We start from the raw sequence: 23,725 nt of genomic DNA on the forward strand, positions 1-23,725 counted from the left end.
TTCATCTAAAAGACAGTACCCCCAGGAAAAGCACTTGCTAGTTTAAGATGAGAATTGATTTGTTAATCCTCCAAAACGTGTAACTCTCCCAAGAAGTGATATGAAACACCCTAAATCACAATTGGCACTGCAATTTCAAAAGAAAATGTCCATTTGGGAAGTCTGAGACCTCATGGTGTCATGCAGACTGAAATGTTTAAAACTTGTAATAATGATGGAAAGAAAATTATGCACCATAAGGTTTTAAATAAGAAGCAGCATTTCTTAAACTTTAACACATTGTTTGAATAAGTAAAACAGGATTAAAGGCCAGACTCACATTACTACTGCAGGTTTTGTATCGAATATTCCGACCTTCACAGTTCCTAAAAGAGAGAGTAAAAATGGTTACACTGTATAATAGCCAAACAGAACCTGTTTTACAGCTAGTTATTCTCTTGAAAATTAGACTTTTATTGCTACTGCCCTACCATAATTTGAGCTCAAAATACAAAGTTTAAATACAAAGGGGGTCTGGGGATTCAACAGGTTACACTGCTGTCTCTCTTCAGCAAATATGTGTGACTTTCCCTGTAAGCCCAATTTACTGCAAACCTTATGAAAAACACATTTATTTTGGGAAAAAGATTTTACAAGGCATCTCTAAGCTGAACTGTGCTGATTGCAGCAAAGTTATTTACAATAAATGGGATGTAATGTAGAGGGAAAAGGAGATCAGAATATCTAATTAATAATTCTAAATTAAATATAATTATCATGGATTGCAAGCATTTCTAAGGTGCCCGATGCTTGTGAATCCTGAAATCCAGGCAATTCAGATCCTCGGTCTTTTGTTAATAGCTGAAATAACAGGCACATAATAGAGTCATGGTTATTTATTATGGTCTCATAAATATAGGGGGGTTGGGTTTCACACTTTTTTTAGGGACACACTCTGCCAAACTGCTCAATAAGGAATGAGCACTTTGCACAGTGTAAGATATTCCTCATCTCAAGACTGGCAAAATCAGGCCCTTGAAAGAACATATTTCAAATGACTGGACAATAAATTATAATTAGTGATGTCTTTAAAATTAGGAATAGTGTTTTGGAATAATCCCTTCATACCAGAAAGACCTGCCTTACATTAAAGAATGTGAGAATGTATAGCTGGTAATTTACAGCTCTAGGACTAAATTTTCCAAATCTTGCATGAAAATCAATGGCAAACATTAAATTTTTTTCTATAAAATGTGAGAGGGATTAAAAAATAGCATTTGAAAAGGAAAAACCAATTGATGCCTCGAGTAAGAATTCAACCAGCTCAGTTGAAGGTACAACTCTTCAAGCTCAAGATATTACAAGTCTCAAATTTCCTATCTTTTGCAAGACTGATTGTGTCACAGAGTGCAAGTTAAAAACATTTACGATACATACAAACGTGAAAACTCTGTTTCACAATTGTGCATTTCCTGGAAATTGCTACAATCAAACACAGAAAAAAACTTTTAAACTATGCATTTGTCAAGGTATGGAAAACACATGTTTTTCACATGGGAACACTTAAAAAATATTAATAAAACCACAGTGGAATTTATACTGCTAGAATTTATTGAGCTCATTTCACAGTCCCTAATACACTGGTAGAATATTGAAGTTTCTTGCTGGAACTATTACTTTTCTCAAAGATCTTTGTGCATTTTGCACTAAAAGAAACAGGTAATGCTTTATTCAATCATCTTTAGCTCTGTATTTCATACAGTTTGCACTTAAATAGCACATGACATACTACAAGCCTTGAAGAAAATCTGAATTTCTGGCTGATGCTGCATTTAACCTAAAAAATCTCAATGAAACATAACTTTAAACATAATCAGCAGTTTTAAAAATGTTTAAGAATAATTCAAGCAAAACAAGCAATTATGGATGCCAGCAGAGATGCCTCTAAGCTGGCTGGGATCTCTTCTTGCCTGACTACAGGCCTGGTGCATTACTCTTACTTTTAGGACTGTAGCAACAAGTCCTGCTTTAGTCCAGCTTTACTACTGAGGTAAATATGTATGCAAGTAACTCACCATTTGCTTTATTTACAGTGATGGGGACTCCTCTCTGTATTTGACTGTTCTAAATAAACCACTCCTGCTATTCCACAAACACATTTCGTAACATGTTTAAAAGTTCTATAACAGCTGAAGCCTAAGCTATTTATCTACTACAAACATATATTAAAAACAGTATTTTTTAATACTTGATCTATCTGTACACAGCACTTGGTTTCAGAAAGAGAAGTGACCAGCAGAGGATTAGGAAATCTGGCAGAGCTGCAGAAGAATGAATATATATACACATAAGCATGTGGCTTACCTGCCATTTAAACATCTCCTCAGGGAGTAGGAGGCTCCCCCTCCACAGGTCCGTGAGCAATCACTCCAGGCACCCCAGGCATCCCAGGCACCTTCCTTGTCTTCATCTGAGCGGGTAGTTCTGGAGTTCTGAAGAAAAACAAAAGGAAGATGGAAAGAAGAAAAAAAAATTATTCGGTATTTGTTTTACTGCTTGGCATTAACAGTACCAATTAAATTCCTTTGCTGCTTATTTAGAGTATCTAAAATTTACTGTTTTAATATTTAATAATTACATGGGGAAAAAGCAGAGTCTTTGAAGATACAGTGTTTTTGGTGAATTGACTTCTGCCAAAAAGCTGCTGTGCCTAAACACGCTGCCATTCCCAACCTCTGTATGTCCAACGTGCTGTGTAGGAACCACACAACTGATCTCAAGCAGGCACCATGTCCTGAGCAGGCTGCTGGACTTTCCAAAATCCTGACCAAACAAATTTCATATCCAGGACTGAAGTCTCTCTGTCTCCTCAGGTGTACCTGCTCTCAGCAGTAAGACAGAACTTAAGCCCCTCAAATCTTTTGTAAAGCATATGCCCAGAATTACAATCAGGGAAGCAAACCAAGAATAAAACCTCATTATGAAAAGTGCTGTTAAGTTGCAAGAGATCAGGGAAAAAGGCTTAGAGATTATTGGGCTACAGCAATTAAACACTGATTGATGCTTAAGCTCACTTACAGAGGCTTCAAAAGCATTCATACCAGGCACCATAGATATAAAAATGGAAGATTTGTGACAAAGCCCAAAATTCTGCTTGACCCCATAAAAATGTCTTTTTTCATTTGCCATGTACACTGTTTAAGAAAATCGACATTTCTCAGAGAAAATTCTCAAAACATCCTAGAACATGGTAGCTTCACAAAATAGCTCAATATCAAAAAAGTAATATACATCAAATTATTTAATAATGTCCCGCTTTAACACAACACTTTTGGTTTATGATTTTCTTCATGAACAAAATATAAAAAAAGCCAAGATTCAGGAGTTCCCCAAGATTTCTTTGATTTCACTACAACTGTACAGCAGCTGTTCCAGTTACACCCTACATTCATTCCTCTGTCCCTGCAACCTTTAAAATTTCTTTTGAAAAAGCATGTGTAGATTTTCTACCAAAATGTCAAGCACTGATTCTTTGAGAGGTGTCAAGCATACGATGGGCCTGTTATAAAGAAATTAAGATTTTCAGAATCCTATATTGCACCCATTTCTCTAACCACTGAGGGGAGAGTTTGCACATAAAGCTACCACTAACATAAAGTAATGGCTTTTGGCATCATTATCAAAGTCAAATTGTGGATAAAAGTGAGGCAGTGAGTCATTTGTCTCAGGTGACCGAGAACACTGACCAATATTTACTCTGCCCCAATAGCATTGCAAATGAGAGAACATGAAGATCTAATCCAAGCTTTAATGAAATAACTATTTACAGCCAATTTTTTATTCTCATTGAAATCAGTGGTCAGCTTGTTGAAAAAAAGAAAAAAAGTTGCTAGTTAGACAATAAGCATCTCCAATTGAACACTGAATTGCAGAAGCTGGTCTAAATGCTTCAGTGGCTCCTTAACTTTCTTGCTCTCATAAGTTTACCAATTTTACAAACACTTACTGTAAAGCTTTAAAAGTGAACTTAGGCCAATCTACCATTCCAAAAATGATCAAGCCCAGCTCTGCCAAGATCCCTGAGTAATTTTCACACCGGTGCTGGAGTTACTTTATATCAGAAGCCAACTCTGAAATGTCTGACACTGAAAATGGAACAACTGCCTTCAATTTTGAACAAAAAGAGCTCAACAAGTCACTCAGCACATGAAAATAAGTCAAGATGAGCAAGAATCACATGTTTCAAATTTATGGATGCAAAATTAGTTTGCCTTCTGCAAGCCCAAGGCAAACAGTTGAGTTTTAATATGTTGAGAAATTATTAAACTTACTATATTAAAAAAGCAATACATGTCACTCTTTTTCAGAATAGCTAGTTTCTTTTGACAAAGCAGTGACAATGCCTAAAATAATCCTAACTTCATCATTGTATTAAAACCAGCCACATGATATTAACAGACAGAATGTCATCTAAAGCCTTAAACAAAGTCCAATTGTTCACTTCCCAAACTGCTTTGATAAAAGCCATTGTTCTGAACTGTATCTAATTAAAAAGCCGTAAATACTATGATGATCAAAGCAGAACTTTATGCCAACAAAGCCTTCTTCAGAATCATTGACTAATTCAGTGCCCACAGTGTTGATTTAAACTCCAGCTAGATCAAGCTATTTGTCCCATGGGAAAGAGTTAAAAGCAGCTTGCACTGGTTTAGTAATTTACTAGCAAAATAATACTGATTTACTAGCTGTCTGGTTTCATAAACTCTACATATTACATTTGTCTACACCATGGTACCAAATTGAAGTAAAATTTAAAAAAATATCATCAACACCATGATTTAAACCAACAAAACTTTGAAAACTCGTTTAGAAATTGAGAGTTAATTGCAACTGGACACAAAAGAGTATTACTGTACGTCAGGACCTCATTCACGGCTTGCTTCTTAACTTCAGTTTGTCATGGTTTTATTGTCTTCAGTCATAATTCTGATATGGGTCAGCAGTGAAGCTTTGAACCATATCAGAATAGTGCTTTTCCTTTAGTGGTTTTATTTTGCAACAGATGAAGTGCAACACGTGCATTTTGCATATTCACTGTGAAAGTATCTACCAGCATAAACCAACATAAACGTGTGTGTGGATGTGCACAGGCACCCACAATGTAAAGATGAAGCCACAAGTGCTGTAGTGAACCCAGACAAAATAACTTAAACCAGCTATAAACACAACCTAGATGGTTTGCTGCTCTTTTCATAGAACTGGATGGGAAGAGGCAGCACACTTCCACTGGATCCAGCTCTGCTAGTGGGAGTTGTACCACATGCAAACAGGGTTATATGCAAACACAGCAATAGCTAAAACCTATACAAGGTTTTCTGCAGAAATTAATCCAGTTTATATGATAAACGTAGATTCAAAATATTTCATCCTAATCTGTAATCCATTCTGAAAGCAAAAAAGTTACAACACTACACAGGGACCTGGGCAAGGATCACTTGAATCAGGGGGTAGGGGAAAATAAACTCCAAGTTTTGAAGCACTTGGTGACACAGACAGAGCCTCAAAGACTGAGATGACAGCCTGCCAAGGTTTCCTCAAGGTCTGAGGCCCCGTAATGTGCAATCTGAGTCTCTGCTGACAACCCTTTACTGACAGAGACAGCCTTGTCCACAGAGAACTTCACTGAAGTGTGGCACTGGTAGATTTGGACAGAGGGGAAAGTGTTAGTGCCAGTTTGCCTTCTGTCCAGGGCTCTGTTTTGCTTCTGCCACATATGGGCACGTACTGTAACACCATGTTCTGCAAATTATTTATGTGAGTGTGTTTTCAGGCCGTACTTGCCTTGCAATGTACTACTAAAAGTAACCGAGTATAACAGAAGTGGGCACTGAGGTAAAATAAATGAAATCCAGATGTTACCAGGGCTGATCATTAATCGAAAACAAGGGGATTTTTACTGTCACTTGTAACAGCCAGTAAATAACAACAGCTACACTGACACACATTACAAAAATCAAACACAGTGCTGTTAAGTGGAGGAAAAAAAAAATTATTTGGCCAAACTTTTGTTTGGCTGTTATGAAGGATGACATAATTGTCTTGAATTTGGTCATGCAGACTTCAAAGGAGAAGTGGTGCCAGAGAACTAAGGTCAGTTTATGCAGTTTTATTATTATTCAGACATCCATTACATAAGGCTTGGATATGTAAATGTTTAGCATTCAGTGTAACAAAGATTCAGCTTCTCAACAGACACCAGATACCTTAAATGTTTGTTTTGCAGAGTTTTTAGCATATTTTTTTGCTTTAAATACAAACATAAGGCAACCACATAGCATGTGACACATGGTAATTATTGTAACAGTGTGTGTAATGAAAAAAACTTAAGATCCAACACAGAGGTTTATCTGCAAGAGTCCCCAAGTGACAGTCCCTCTGCTCTGTACTTATCACAACACCAGTCCTGCCCTGTGACACGCTCCTGAGCACTTCCCCAGAGCAGGGTGCCCAATTCTGTCAGGTTCTAGAAGAGATTCAAAGCAACCTCTGGGCAGCAGATATACCAATGTGATGCAGATCATGCCTCGGGCTGGAGGGATATACAAAATGCTCTGCTCAAAAAGGTTAGAGTGACGTGTATCACAAAATAAGACTTTGTCATTACAAATAAGGACTTGGATATGCAAGAATATTTACCAACACATCTGCTACGATGCCAGTGTCAGTGCAGCTCTCTGGGTAAGTGTGCTTTGCTTTTTCTCATGACTTCTTATCAAAGCGGTTTACATTAATTCACAAAGGGATGCCAAACTCCAAAAGAGAATCCCCAAAAGGAGTTACACTGGCACAGCTATAGCATATTGCTATTTAACAACACATCGCTTTAACTAAATTTCTCTGTACAGGATTTAGATTCTTCAGATTAAACTCATCCAAGGGAAAGAGCCTATTGAAGGGTATAAACACAACTTCAGTACTGCTAAAGGCCCAAATTAAGCAATGCTCAAAGTTCAGTACTGGCCCTTCTCCCAGGAGTAAATTTCATCCTTGATGGTATTTTTGAACAGAGATGAAGCATTTCCTTTTTGTTGCTTCTTCCCACTCTCACAACCCATAAATACTATTAACACTATCCTGACTTTGGAGTCTTCCAAAACATAATGTTATGTTGCTCTTCACTAATTTTCATGCACAGCACTGCACTGTGCCATTTGTTTCTCCTCATACCTACAACGACTCCAAACAGAGGTAGCACAAGGAATTATGGCACTGAAGGGAAAACATCCTGCTTGAGTAGCTCTGTGATGCATTTCCCAGATTCTTCTTTCCAGACACTACACTTGGTGGAAGAGGTATCAAATTGCACTGTTGACTGTATCCATGAGCAGGGTGCATAACTGCAAGAACAAGTATTTACCTGCAGATAATCACTGGATATGCTATTGAGCCTCAGAACTGTATCCTTCACTTTTAACTCTGGCTGTTATGCCTAGAGCTTTTTGACAAACTGTACTAGAAATCTCTTTCACTGCTAAGGTCACATACAAAAATGATTTACACCTCTATTTTGTACAATCTAAGTAAGGTGTAGAATGCAGGTTACAGATTTAGGAAAAGCTATTTCAGTCATGGCAGCAACTAAATAGAAGAACAGTCAAAACATATTTCCGGACAAATAAGAATTAATGAGATTTTGCATTGCCTGGTTTTAGCTTAAAAACTTCCACTTGTTTCATTACAAGAGATTTCAGGACATTTCCTGATATATTTCTACTATTGTTGAGTTCATAATGTATTACCTAATTGTGCACTGTATATGTCATTCAGTTTAATAAATCTTTTACTTATCCGTAACAAAGTAAATTATATATTATTCTGTATGTTAAAAAGGACCTATCTGGAATTAAAAAATCCTGGAGAAAAAATAATGCACTGTTATTGATAAAAAACACCTGGGAGTAAATGCAACTATTTTAAGCAGATGTTTAGCAGTAATTAATTTTGAAATTACTAACATTATTTCAGCCACATTAACTATTCCTTGCCACTGTGTAGGGGTGTTCACACACTACAAACTGGCTGCAAAATGGAACCCGCGCCCCATAACAACATTTCAGAAACCTAAACTGGTAAAGCTCAGCAATAAGGCAAATCACCAGAAAGAAATTAGTCAAAAGGCAAATGATGGACTTGTTCAGCTACATGAAAAAATACATATGGGGGCTCAGATGTATTCAGAGTGCTTGGTGCTGAATTCTGCAGAAGTTTTGAATAAATTCAAGTTTTGGAAAATGAACCATGCCCAAGTGTCAAACACAGGAAATATTTACAGTGTAATTCATTTTCATACTAAACTAAAAGCGAATCTCGGCATGCTTTTCACTATTATACTGCATCCAGATTTTTCCATTGTCAGTGTGTTGCAAAATTTCATACTGACAACACAGGCCTGCACTGCAGGAGTCAGGACAGAGCTGGAGGTTTTGGCAGGTGGAGCTGGGATAGTTGAGGCTTCTGGCATCCAGGAAGGGATGAAATGTTGCTTGGCTGTTTGGCACCTATGAGCTAGTTGAGGCTTTTGGCACTGAAAAGAGTCTGCATCACCTCCTTCCTTCTTTGTGAGCAGTAACAGAGGAAACATGGAATTTGCGGGCATGGAGAAGGGAATCGTGGGTTCCCACCCTCACTACTCCAAGCAGAAAGCAACTGCATTAGTAAACCTGACTCCTCCAGTTATTCTGCATCTAACAACAGCTGAGGACAGCATCTATATCTTCCTGGTAAAAGGAATCAGCCTTGAAGTACTTAAAGCATAATTAAGTTGTTATTTTTCAATTTCTGAGTTAATTACATTATTCAGATGAGTCTACAAAAACTCCACACAAATTCTGTTTTACTCACTGCTGACAGGTTTTGAAGACTTACACCAGAGTTCCAGGGTATATTTTTATCCCATTGCTGACTCTGACAAGAGAAGCCCTTGTTTCTGTCCTCTCCTCTGAACAATAGGAAACTGTTTTGTTTTCTTGGATGATACTCCATAAATTAGTATTTTGCAGAAAAATGTCTAGCAAAAAGAGAAACCCTTTTTAAAACCCTGACAAGCATGTCCTGCAAATACTGATGCATTACATCATGGACAGTGCACCTGAAAATCCAGACTTAGCTGCCCAAGTCTTCATTTGTGCTTGCCCAACTAGAGCCATATGAGCTCTGTTTCTGCCTTATCTGCAGTGGCAAATACTATTCCACATTCTCCTGTATTAGAACACAGAGAAGATATTAGGTCCTGAGAATAGGGAGGAAGACTACTGATTAACTTTAGTGATATTCAGGCAGGCAGGCAGTCCAAGTCTTTAATGCTTTTAGGTCCAGCCATCCAGGACAGCTGACCAGGATCAAGAATATGAAAAACTTCTCCCTGAATTTCCAGTATTTCGTTGTCTTCCAAGATTTAAAAGTACATGTGAATATGTAGATGGAAATATATAAATTTGAACTCTCAATACATATCCATTCCTCTGAATCTGCCACATCTGAAATGGAAACTACACTGAGAAATGCTTAGCATCACTCCAATTCCCTCCATTTCTAAGTGGCCTGGAGAATTAAAACTTGAAGATTTGCATGTGTAGCTGGCAAACAGCTCAAAAGCCACAGATCTTGGAAAACACACAGAAGTTCTGAAAGGAAACATAACCAAGAAAGCAATATAAAGTGTAGCACACTGCCCACCTTCTCAGTAGCCAGCCTGAGGCAAACACTTGCCTGGACTTCAGATAAAGGCAGAATTTTAAAATAAGCAAAAAAGAAGGAATGGGATGCTTTAAAAAGTTTATTAGAAATATGATATTCCTTTTTAAAATATCACTGATTATATTAACATTCCCATGGAACAACTTAGAAGTTATAAACTACTATGTATGAAAATAATTCAAAAATTATAATAAATTAGAAAATATTCTCCACTATATGGTATTTAAATACTCAGTCCTTGCATTTGGTTGTGCAAAGAAAATTTGGCATAGACATAATGAGAACATTTTCACATTGAAAATGCAATAAGCAGTCTTACACTTTTTCTTTGCAGCTTTTAAGGTTATGCATTATGTCCATTTTACAGATGAGAACCTGATCTCAGGAAGAAGAGGATGAAGTGCATTGTGAGAGTAGCACAGCTGAGAATTATATCTCAGTGCCCAAAAGCAGATTTTCTTGCCTCTTATAGAGCTCTTCCACCTGTTTTTCAACTATAAACATTGTCCTTTCTACTATGGGTATCCACAGCAGGTACAAAGTGTGAAGGGGAAGACAATCTTCAAGACATTTTGATATGTTAATTATCTCTGGACCTACTTATAAATTTGCATTAACAACATTCCATATATTTCCAGGAGTCCATAAAAGTAGTAAGAATTCATGAAAGCTTTACTGAATGCATATTCAAAATTTGCACCTGGACACACTGGATTTTTCCACCTTCACACAACACACCACATGTTCCTCATCCAGCACAAACAGTGTGATGGGTCAGCCAGAGTCCAATGTGCACAATTCCTCAGGTGCATAATAGAAAAGGAGATTCCAATTTCTGGGAAATATATCTGGCATTATTTTTTTGAATTAACTTATTAAATGTATTTGCAAACATTCAAATAAAGGTGCTTTTAAATACTTTACCATGCAATTTTTAAAACTGGTTTCAAAAGTTGAAAACTGCATCATTTCAGTACATGCAGTGGAAAGAGAGGAGTAACACAGATGAAAGGATGAGCATTATGCCTGGGAAAGTAGCAGATTCCATCAGCTTTCAAAGATCATACAGTGGCACATTGGTGCCACTGTCAAAATATACAAAACCTTTCCTGTTGAGGTTATTTTTCAGGGTTTTTTCCCATATCCTGATGCCATATGAAATTGTAATCATACTTCAGATATTATGTATTTCTCAATGCTTTTAAATCACGCTTCCCATGTAAAAAACCAATACGAACCAAAGAGAAACCCTAATAATTTCTCCTAAGAGTCAGGTACCTATCATAGACTCATCTCTTCTTGATAAAATACCTGTGCCAGTTTAGAACTCCTCATATCCTTCTTGATGTGTTCATTTGATGGAGACCCCCTTGACAGTAATTGAGGGAGTCGTTCCAGGGTAAGGAGAGCTACAGCAGGAACGCTATCAATGGCTGAATCTCTAGATTAAAATTAACCAACAAGGTAGCAAACTTACAGTTTACTATAGGAGAAAAGCGGCAGGGGAGAGCACAGGGTGGGACTTCTTGTTTCCCAGCCTAAAGGTAAGCTGCAAGAACATGTAGAACAGACCCTGACACAAAGCCAGGAGCTGTTACCACAATCACCATCAAACTTTGCTCCCGATGCTTTGTGGTGGTCCAGGTGGTACTTGCCCACATTACCCCTGCAAACCCTGAAGTATGAGAGAGGCTCCTCTGCTCACATGACATGCACACATAATTGGAATATGTTCTGATCATCCAACAGATCCATTTGCTCCCACAACCTCATTAATTACTGCATTGCGTTGAACTTGTTAAAGGGTTGATTTTCCAAGAATCCTGTGTACAAAACCCACAGACGGGTTATGGAAAAGTAAATAAAGAGGGAATATGGGCTTTTAAAATTACATATATATTGCATGCTATTTTCCTCACAGTTTCTAACATCATAAACAAGCTTTGTCCTGTCACAATGATACATTACATATTTAATTTAAAGCAATACTCTAAAAGCCATCATTTCAAAATACACCAGCCATTGACACTTACGTACAGTACCTTTATACACATGCTTTTGAAAGAAAAGTCATCTTTTCGCTAATTGGTTACAACAATCTTTTTTCGTTTTTAAGAAAATGTTTCAAGAATTTAAAGTGAAAAAATCCCATTGAAACCAATCCTTTTTCTCAGAAAAAAATTACTGCACCTCTAACATTTAAAAGAGCCTTAACACATATATTTTGAAAATTTGTTTAAAATAATTTTCCTGACTTGAGACACTGTCTGCCAAGTTCCAGCTAGAAGCAAAATTTTATGGCTAACTGCCAAACCTATGAATAAAAGGAGTTTATAGGGGAAATACTGTCAGAAGAATAAACTGTGGCAAGAGCAGCCAGCAGAGGAAAGTCTTTCTTGTGCATTTTGTCTATCCATAATCTGCAATATTCATAACCCTGGGTATTGGGATATTGCACTCTTGCCTGCCTCAATTTAGTGCCAAGATTATTCCTAGTGCCAGACTGATGATTTGGTTATAGGTATTTATACCCTCTCACTGAGATGAGGCATTCAAACTCCTCATTTGTGAACAAGTGATTCGACTCTTGCCTCCTGACTCACCCTGCTATTTAATACTACATGTAGCACTTTTAATGGTAATATTTCTGTAAAAGTAATGCAAAGCAGATCACAGACCATAAGCAGATACAGCCTGGCAACAGAACAAATGTCAAAAGGAAAAACATTAAATCCACACTGTTAGCTGACAGCAAGTATGAGAATCCTAATTTTTGTTTTTATAAATGTAGAACAACTACATTTATAAATTTTGAATTTCAAAGGAATTATTTCATGTTAATATATTTCTTACCCCTGATTTTTAATGTAGATATCACTTAGTGTAGAGCCATCTTAAATACATCAAAGGAGAAGACTTATTAAGCCTATAACTGAGAAGCAGTCTGACTGAAATTAATTCTGCCCAAAGAAACTCTAAAACTTGTCAGCCTGACTACAGTGCCTCTTTACTGTGGCATAAATCAAATTTAACCAGATGAGTTTTCTTCTCAGAGAAAACAGTTCTTGCCTCCTTGACCACGAGCTGATCTGTGGGTGATGTTAAGCAATGGCATAACTGATCCAAAATCAAAATACAATTTCAGTGTTTCTTTTTATTACTTATGCTTAACTTAGAGATAAATTTAATATTTAAGTTTGCTCAGCTCCACAGGCTCCAGCTGATTTCCTGCCCTTGAAGAACAGTTTCATTCATTGTTTGGAAGGGGTCTCTTTACACAAGGGCAGCCTCACTTGGAGATGTTGGGAACGTTCCACAGGGGATACCTGCACTGGTGAAGTGTGTCCTCAAGCTGCTTCTGCTCTGCCATGCATGTAACTTTTGTTTGATCACTGGTTATTCATAGTCAAAAGATTGTACTAATTCTGTCATCTCAAGCTTCCTCCAGCTCTGTTCCCTCTCCGACAGCAAAACACACTCAAAGTCTTCAGGAAGTTTTTTTTTAGATAATTTAAAAACAAAAAATTAAAATGTCCTACCTATATCTCATCTTGCAGATGATCTCAATATGCAGAAGTTGCATGCCAAAACATCTTCTGAGGGTAGATTTTGGATATAAATTTTGTACAGGTTAAAAAAAGACAGAGTTGCTGAGAAAAAAAAAAAGCTTCATGTGCAGAGAACAGTTTCCCAGAAATGTATTTTATGTGGGATTAAAAATGTAATATTCTCTTGTCATTCCTTTCCACTTTGAGTCAAATAAAATATAATCCACTGAAACTCATTTGATATCTGGTGAATAGTTTTCCTTTTATTGATTTTCTAGCTTCCAGCCTGGGGAGGAAAAAAACCTGTCAAGGGAACAGTTACAATGGCAGCACAGGTCTAGATCCAATTCTCCAAGAAGCAACAGAAAAAGAAAAAGCCACTGACTTCAAATAAAGGAAGATGAGGGCTTAATTACATATGTGGGGTAAGGACATATTTCTCCATTTGGAAAAATGTTAGCACAACTTGCTTTCTCTTCTGTGTCCAAGTTCCTGGCTTTTAATTCTCCAAAGAGAGAATTATCCAACGAATAGTATTCATGGGAGAGAAAGACAATTTCATCTATCTTGACTTTGACTCTGATTTCATTCCAGATCTCTACTACTGTGTGTGTTTCCCTACAGTATCTTCAGCACTCGGCACAGGGTCACAGGCCTGGATATGGAATATTAGAATGACTCTTTCCATATCTGTTCAGTGCCAGTGTTTCCTATTATCAGTCCAGTATTTTATGGTTATTGTATTAGCTTCCCAGCAGTACTTTCTCAAGTTCTGTAGCCTGAAACCTCCATTAACAGATGCTAAATAAAATAGTTGTTTTTCACTTTTAGATCTTGTGAAAGCCCATAAAAATGAGTGGTCAGTTTGTCCAATTTTCTAAAGAAATTTTCCAAGATTTGAATGGGCAACATATAAAACCACTAAAAATACTCTTGGCAGCTCATTCATTTGGATTGTATTCCTTCTGCCAAGCCAACTAATGAATAGCTTATTCCAAGATAGGACTTCCGCATGAATTTTTTGTAGTAAAGGTAAGAATATCTATTTATAAAATTCCCTGGTTGCCTGTATTTAAAGGATTTGGAGAAGGGAGGAGTTTTTAGGGTTTTTTTGTGGTGTGTTTCGGTTTTTGGGGGTTTTTATTATTTTTAAAAGGGATATTAGCATTTGGACTTAAGGAATTTTTCTGTAAATAAATTAACCAACAAAGCCCTTTTTTGTTTTTAATTCTTCCTTATACTCTAATAAATGAAAGATAACCAAAATATCACTATCAGGCACTTACTGCATAAAGCTTGATTTAAAAGCCATTGAAATTGATAGAAAGTATCTCACTCACTTTGTTGGGTTTTGTACAGGACCTATAAGAACCCCGTGAATTCCATGTCAGCTACAGCCAAACTACAGATGTGGATGTGATTTCTTACACATATGGGCAGATAAAGATCAAAGAAGAGGGGAAAAAACTCCTACATACTTTTCTCAACTTTATTTCTTTTACCAATCTCCCTTTATCAGTGTTCTGGCTATGGAGCAGGTATTTGCTCAGACTCCAGAACTATGCTTCTTCAAAAACCCTCAAAAAAGATCCACTTAAGAACACCATCTTTTTTTTTCCCCACCACACATACATTTTAAATGTTTGGGGTTTTTTTTTCAACATCTTTAATATAGTAAAGTTCCTTTTTTTGGCATGACAGAAAGATATTTTTTATGTCTTTTCCTGTATTCCATATAGAAATTTATTTTGAAAGCCTGAAACTAATTCCTGCTTGTTTACACACCTTTTTTTTCCACTGAAATATGTAAAGCTATATTAATTAAGTGAAACTTTCCAGAGTGCTAGGGGATCAATGAGCTATGCAGTCCATCACACACAGCTAACAGATTTAAACTAGTTTACCCACTGTCAGATTCCAAATACTTTTCAATTTTCCACATTTTATGGCGTAACTTACTTTTCTGAAAATAGATCCTCGAAGGAGGCTTTTTTTTTCCTTGAGAAAAGATCTTGCTCACCATTTATCAGTCTACTCAAAGAACACAATATAATCAGTATATCATATTTACGTTGCTGAGCACAAAGGGAGATCACCCAATTTTTTTCCCCTCACTGAGCACTACATCTGTAACTATCTTCCATGTTTTTTCCATGCACATCATTCAACTCTGTTAAAAATTATCTCAGTAGCATCTCATGAGTTGAAAAATAAAGAACAAGCTTCTCAGCTTTTGTAGAGAAGACAAATGGCTAATGGTCCAAGTATAAATTTGGCCTGTGATCTCATTCTCCTTTCCCCTTCGTGTGCTCAATGCCAGAGCAGCAGCCAGATAAGAATAACTGAACAATAAGGGACTACAGTGATAAGTAAATCCTGGGTTGGGAAGGCTTTTCAATCCTGATCAACAAATACATTTCAAAACAAGCTAGACAAATACCCATCAGGAAAAGTTCACTTGGAGTTGATCCTGCCTTGGAGCCAAGGTACTGACCATGGTTTCTTCCAGAACCATCTTCTGTTTGATCTATACCAGACACCGCAGGAGCAGAGAAGAAGAGCTATGATACAGCTACTCTAAAGAAGCAATCAAGATTCAGAAAATAAAAATAAGGAAATGTCTACCTCTATTTTAATCCACACACCTTGGAATGTCTCATACTTTGTTTGGAGACAAGGTCCATCTCTCAGTTATCTGTTATTTCCAAGACACGTGTCCTGGTTTATGCCTGCCAGAGGGAAGTCTCTCCCAAAACACACTATTTCACAGTATCTTCCCACATTAGGTATCATCCTTCAAAAATCATCTCTAACTACTGTTTTGCTCTACTCTTTTATCACAAATCAACTTTGTGTTTCCTATTTAATAGAAAAGCAGCTTGGATTACTCAAGACCATTCCATTGTCTTCTGGAGGCTGGCTATATATACCTACTCCCAGATGGTCTGTCTGGAGACAGATATATCACATACCCAAAAACTACTTCTCTTTTGGGGCTTTTAAGCTTGCTGATGAACTGTTCCTGCCCGATTTAGATCATTAATTTAACTCTCAAATCCTCATTTGCACTATAAATACCACCTATTGCACAGATATTTTTTCATCCTCCTGGCCACCGTGGATTGGCAGCTTTCTTTAGAAACTCCTCCTAAAACACTAGGAAGCATCACTAACACAGACAACAGCTGCTACATCCACATTCATCTTCGTTTTGCTTCACCTCAGTTCTCAGTATTTGTAAGTGGTCACATAGAAGGCTGGGCTGTGTTCTGTGCTGCAAAGAGCTGCAAGAGTCTCAGGGGAAGCAAAAGGAGTGAAGAGGGGTGACCATCTACCACTCGCATATTTTCTAAATGTGAACTGTTGCAGAGGCCAAATCCTCCCCTCCCTTTCTGACACCTCTTGGTACAGCAGGTCTCTGACCTTTCTGAAGGCTGCATTAGAGGATCTGACCTTTTGTTAGGCTTTATTTCTGTGTTGTACACAGTCACAGACCTCTAGCACTACTGAGCCAAAGACATTTTCCTCAGCCTCAGCACTGCTTTTGTGCACATTCTGGGGCACCACGTAAAGTAGGATTAGTCCTACTGCTTTTATTTCATGTCATTCAAAGAGTTTATTGCTTTTGACAATTGGGTCTCCTGCCTTTTATACATCCATACAGCCAGAGGGACAGTTTAATACATCTATGCATTGTTGGTCTGGGTCTTATAGTTATACAATCAGAATTCACATTAGATGCCAATAAAGGGTTTTAAAAATATAACTATGAAAACATGAGAGGGATTTTAAATCTACTTTGTGTAATTTGGCTGAAGTTATCATGTTGCAAGGAGATCTATTCATAGGCAATCCTATGGGGTTTTTTTCGCCTAGTTCTCACTAGGGAATGTTTTGGAAGAAAAGTATAAAAAGACATTGTTTCCTTATTATATAATACTCCTGACTTATGCCAAGAATATTCTCATCGTAAGCATGTTCATAACCTCAAAGACTGACAGAGCTATTGCATTACTTGTGTCTACACAAATAATAGGCTTCTAAAAATATGATTCCTTGACAGTTTTTGAAAGGTGACTTACATATGATTAAAAAGCTGCGTGTTTGTGTTTACATTTCTGATTTGTAAATCCTATCCAGTAATTAAAAGCAGATCTCAAGTGTTTCCTCATAAACACAAAATGAATACAAATCTAAGTTAGAGATGCATTAAGGGAAAATACACCTTTGCTGGTAGATAACTTTAGATGCTACTGGCAGTTTCTTCAAGTAAGGGAAAGTTCCTCAGCTAATAGCAAAACTGATCATGTTTTTAAAGGAAATCTCTGCTAAAATTGTAACTCTAAAATGCTAATAAAGGGATTGACAAATAGAAAAGCATTGGAATGTACCATCACACCAAGCATATTTTGATACAATGCACAAATACAACAACTGAAGCAGCTAATAAATTCTCTTTTGGAAAACAGGAATAAAGCATTGATTTCCTGAAAAGAAGGATGGGCTGAGCAGCTACTCTGACCTCTTATAACAGCAGCAATATAATTTACTTTTCCTGCTTTACTGAGCGATGGAACTCAAATATGTTATTTCTTCCCAATTTTTCAGATAGGGAGAAAGAAGCACATCCTGAGTTGGACTTAAGGGACACTTTTCAATTGCACAGCTAACGGTTTTTATTATATCACAAAACCCTAATTCAGAACACAAGCTAATAATCAAATCTCCCAGAACAGATACTTTGCATCTGTCTCTTAAATGCCACATTTTTTTGTATTTACAGTTATGAACTCATTCAAATCTGCTCCTTACAAACAAGTTTGCAATAATGAAGCATTTTACTTAACTGACACAGATGTCAGTAAAAGACTTCAGTCTGTCAGTACAAACTCTACACAAAGTGAGAGAGCTGACAATTTATCCAGAGAAAGGAAGAGTACTAAATAAAAAAAGCAAAAAGAAAAAAAACCACTTTCCTGTTTTTACAGTATGGAATTCAAAAGTGATCCTTGTCCACAATACAGAAGAGGAGGCTCATATAACTTGATGAAGCTGAAGCTGGGCAAAGGATGGATTTCTTAAGACTCGTGACTAAGAAAAATTGGATAGGATGTGTAGACAGTTAATACTTCCGGAAGAATGTGTGGCAGCTTCAGAGAACAATATTGTGTGCATTATCTTGCTTCTTTAAAGGAATATAATGCACTGGAAGAAAACCAGTGCAGTTTGAAGGCTGGTAATGTCGCCAGCAGTCATGTGGGGTACTCGAGTGACAGAGTTCAGAAGATGATTGTGCTTTACCTGTTCTCCAATTTTAGCAAGCCACTAGAGTAGGGGCACAACGTAACAGAGTAAACCACTGCCTCCATCATGCTCCTGGCTGAGTTTGACAAAGAACTAAAAGGTAATAAAACTCAGGCTGCTTCTCCAAAGCTATTTTTCCATCCCTCACAATGCAAACACCTGTGCACAAAGAGAGTGCTTCAGATTACACTCTTGCTGCAATAACTCTCCCTCATTCAACTTCTAGGCCTAGCTGAGAAACTGGGAAGCATCTTCATGAACAGAGCAGAGAGCTTTGCTCCTGTGATCATACCACACAGCGCTCTAGTAGCCCATCTGTGTCAGACAGAGCCAAAATCCCCAATCAACACCGACTGTAAACCCAGTCTGTCATAATGTTAACCTCCCAAGTGAGAAAAAGAATTGTATTTAAAAAACCCCCATGGTCCTCTCTGCCAAGCAATCCCTGTAACTGGCCCAGTTACTCTGCATAAATCCCAGCAATGCTTGGGGAAAAACTCAGAAGACGGACTACGCCCTTCAGTAATTCAAAACCACAGAGCAAAGATATCCTGTTGTAACGTACATGGTATTCCAGGATTATAATTTTTGCTTTGAGCCACCTTTCAATGTAGACCAAATGGAAGCAAACCTCATTCCAGAGTGTTACGAAGCCAGTTTTGTGTCTCTCACAATTATGTTTGAAACCATAATGACAGATTACAGGAAATGAATGTATGGACAGGGTGATTTATAAACACTTTTAAACAATGTAACTTTTATCAGTTCTGCTACATCAATCACAAATCTAGGAACAATTATTTTTTTGTATATGATACTCTCAAGAGTGGTCAGGACAGGATTTGCTGACAGCCCATCTTAAAAATGGAATTATAAATTGCATTCGCTCTCTGTGCCAAGGTAATGGTTCCATACAGATAAGGGAAATCATGTGCTTCTCACAAACAGAAGAGCATAAGCAGAGAACCAAGAAAACTTTGTTATGCACACCAATGGAGAGGCAGTCCTGTCAAATAAACCTGATGCCACACTGTGCTACCACGTGTGGCTGAAAAGGTTAAATCATAGTTATAAAACTACTCAGCTTTTGCAAGGTATTTCATCTGGCACATATAATTTCAAAACCAAGATTTATACAATCAATAATGCATATGTTAAATGAACATAAATGTGTGGCAGATTTCAAGTAACTTTCATAACAGAATCAACAAAGGGAATTAGAAAGTAGGTGCAATTACTAATCAATAAATTAAAAAAGTAACATGATCACTCAGTAGTCACTAATCATAAGAAAATAATTATAACTGCACTTAAAGATGGTGAAATTGATTTTGAAGTGTCCTCCACAATTTTGGTTGCCATATTTTTAAAAATTGTTGAAAAGTTGAAGGTCCAAAAGATAATAAAAATGGCCTAAAGCCTCAGACAATGGACCCTCACAAACAGAGAGAATGTAGGATTATAGTATTCCAAATATCCTCCCATGAGCAAATAACTGTTACTGGGAGCTTATTTATATCTATGAATTGTAGAAGGCTATAACTGGAACCAGCCATTAGAAGTTGAAATTCAACAAATTCAAATGAGACACTGGGTGCACATTTTTCATGCAAAGAATGACTGCTTGGCTCGATGCAAAGGTCAACTGGATGAACTGAACATACGTAAGGTAAAAACATCATGTGATAATACTTTATCTTTCAACATCTGTGGATATCTTAAGAATACAGAAAACCAAGTCTAACGTAACATTTTAATGGGGGTATTTCTGAGAGCTAGAAAGAACCACTGAAGAAGTTAAAACTGCAGCAAGGAATCTTCATCCATAGAGGGATCTGCAACAAAAAGATCGCTGCAGCTTGAACCATACAGTAACAACAAGCCCTGAGTGCAGCAAAAGTGTTGGTCAATGGCTTACAGACTTAGGACTTCTTTCAGAGAACAGGAGTAATCAGAGGGTAGATCTACCAAGGTAGCCAGCATAAAGCAAAAAGCATTCAAGGAAAGAAGGACACATCAAAAAAATCAAACCCCACAAAAACCACAGGAAAAGATTAAGAATCTACAATTTAATTGATAGCTGACTTTGAGAAGCTCCCAAATCAAAATTCATAGCTCCTAATTTCAGTGGAACCTGAAATAGCTTTGTACTTCTGAATCCTATGTGTTGTATGTGCAGAAACTCCAGAAAGCAGCAATAAGAACTGCTTGTACATTTATATATGCACATATATATATAAATCTACCTTTGCCATAAAACAAGAAAACCACATGATTTCGGTCTGAATCATGTCACAGCTTCAGAAGTGAAAAAAATGTCTTCAGAAAAGATAGTTTTCAGCACAGTCTATGTCCATTACTCTACTCATCATTGCTAGGAACTTCTCACCAGGGGAACTACTGGGCCAATTAGCCCATAGGAAAAGAAGTACAACAAAGTTATCCATTCTTCTCGGACAGCACGGAGACAGCAGTATTTTAACGGAGCAGTAGAGGGCACCGAAGCATAGTAAAGCTCAAATATCTCGGTGAAGAGAAGCTGCCTAAAGGTGACAACATACATGCAGCATGGACAAGTGGCTAGAACAGATCTGGGATCCAGGCACCCACTTCCACGTCTGATGAGGAGCAGCTACAAGCATTTGGATAAATAACTTCCTGACTCAGTTTGCCAACTAATAATTGAGATTATATCCAACTAATCCTGACAAACATAGACGGCAGGTTTGTGTTTCAAAAGTTAATGTGGATGTAACATTCATCTAAGTAAACAGACAGCTGGAGACAGTCTGGCTAATAACCTCTGAGAGAAAGATGCTATTAAGACACTAAATAATATACTGCTATATATTCTTTACAGCTAACACGGGCAGTCCATTCCACACAATGCAAACCCTGTTGTACTTTAAATTATTGAGTTTTACCACTCCAAACAGTCAAATCACAAGGTCTCACAAATCAAGGCACAAAAGCAAAGTGCGTAATACTTCTTTTGGGGAGCTGCAAAGAGTGGACTGGCCTCATTGCTTTTCTCATTTGCCTTCAGACATGTTCCAGCAACATCCTCCACCTGTTCCAAGATGAACATTAGCTAAAGGGGAAAATTTAACTGCAGGTGAAATAGTCAATAAGCATATAGCTGGAGAAGAAATTTGAAGAAAGCTTTCATGAGTAACCTAGTTGGAGATCCAGAGTGTGGTTATAATCCTTAAAGAGTAATCTTCTTGTCTTCATTCTTTATCTCCAAAGGCTGCTATCATGCACAAAAAAAAATTTAAATGCAAGAACAGCTTGCAGTTGGACAGTGCTTTTCCATATTAAACACACATACACAAAAAAAATAATATTAAAATATGGCAATTTGTTTTCGGAAGGAAATGGCTAATAACCTACACAAAAAAGGGTTAGGAGGAAGACAGATGTTTCTTATTTTCTTCAAACTGTTTTCAACCCTCTTTTTTATGTGCTTTTCTGACAAAAAAAAGCATTTATATATGGCTATAATGTACAGCAACCTCCCACAGAGACTGGAATCCCACCGGAAATTTCTATCAGTTTATCTGCTACCTAGATTTCAATTCCATGAACTTGATTCGTTTTGGATTAATCTGCGTTTTCTGAAAATGAATTATTCTGACATTCCTTTTTCAGCACTCCAATCATGGACTGCTACCCTGCGGCCAATGTGAGCAAGCTCACACAACTCTGGAGCAGAGCTGTTGGGCTGTGGAGAAAACACTTTTTAGATTTCATATAGTGATACAATACCAGTTTACCCATAAATGAGGGCTGGCACACAAGCAGCTGTCACTAACTTTGTTATGAGGCCTCACCAGAATAGTAGGAAAACAAGGAGACAGTAGAAAGCCTTTTGCATGGAAAAGCCCTGGCTGTTCTGTTTTTCAGTCTTCACTAACTTGTGCTGCTGGGTCAGGAGAAGACCTGATCCTAGCCCAAAAAAGGAGATTTCTCAGACACCATACTCAAAGGATAGCTATGTCTGCTCTCCCTCAGACACATCTTACTCTGCAATAATAATGAGGTGAGAGAGATTTGCAGCCCCTTAGACCATACTGCTTAACCCATCTGGAGGCCTTTGGCAAACAGCACATTTTGGGGCAAACTGGTAAAGAATAAAGCACCATGATTGTCTTGCAAGATGGTGAAAAAAACAACTGTTTTCTCTGTGTGTGAGGTAGGTGCTGTAATACCCTAGTGACACTTTTCCTGGGAAAGGCTCAGTGAGAAAAGCCTCTACTAATCCTTCCTGTGCTTGTGCTGTGAGCCACAGATCAGGGGCTACATTGTTGAACTAGTTTGCTGCATATTCTTTTCATTTGACAAGGGTAAACTACTCCAAAAAGGTATTTGCTTTCTTACTCTGCATACACCTAGAATATATTAGTTTCCAATCAAGAAATCAAGACAGTATCAAGAGCAGCATGACTGCATTTCAAACCCAGCACACTAGAGGGTGAGTAATCTAAGGCACCACTCCAGAATTAAAGACTATTTGATGACTTTTTCTCTCAGATATTCTTTGGTGATACCAAAGGTCTTGCATTTGTTTCCTTACTCTCTTGTATCTGAATTATTCTAGAATCCTTGTCAGAAACAGAAGGCTGCCACACAGCCATTGATGGGGAAGGCATTGTAGTCCCTGAAGACACTGGACTATTGGCAGATGTCACATACCAGTATGGACAGATTCCCTTAAAACTCAATAGAAAAACTACCTCTTCCATTTTACATAACGGAAGGTGGATCTTCTCCAGAACAACATTTAGGCCATTCCTGCTCTCTGTGGATTCAGTGATAGAATTTATATTTGGTACAATGGGAACAAAATTTGATTGCTGTGAAGAAAGTCAACTCATTGAGATACAGTAAAACCAGTCTGACTACAATAAAATCAGTCTGATTCCACTTGTACAGATAATAACTGGAAACATTACATGGGGAAACACTGATGCAGGTCAATGTCAGTCCAGACTTCATTAAGCCTGGCTGTAAACTGCAGCACAAAAAAATAGGTGATTGTGTTTCAAACTAATGCAGAAAACATTCAGCTGCATTTCTTGTTTTGTTTTTCAGTCTTTTTGTGTTTGTTTTTTTTAGTTCAGAATATTTATCTCATT

The 23,725-nt window shown here is 37.4% G+C and overlaps 1 protein-coding gene across 8 annotated transcripts in view; it reads right to left on the reverse strand.

The window, feature by feature from the left end:
• Window positions 1–23,725, reverse strand: part of ADAMTSL3 (ADAMTS like 3) — a 179,987-nt gene that overhangs the window by 91,728 nt on the left and 64,534 nt on the right. For all 8 annotated transcript variants that reach the window (XM_032700359.1, XM_032700363.1, XM_032700365.1 and 5 more), the window contains exons 4-5: window positions 2,344–2,471; window positions 320–365 (exon numbers count right to left, since the gene is read on the reverse strand). In XM_032700359.1, coding sequence (XP_032556250.1) covers window positions 320–365; window positions 2,344–2,471 — 174 coding nt within the window. The remainder of the gene's footprint in view (window positions 1–319; window positions 366–2,343; window positions 2,472–23,725) is intronic.

Source organism: Chiroxiphia lanceolata, chromosome 12, assembly GCF_009829145.1.
Source record: "Chiroxiphia lanceolata isolate bChiLan1 chromosome 12, bChiLan1.pri, whole genome shotgun sequence".
In the NCBI taxonomy this organism is placed as follows: Eukaryota; Metazoa; Chordata; class Aves; order Passeriformes; family Pipridae; genus Chiroxiphia; species Chiroxiphia lanceolata.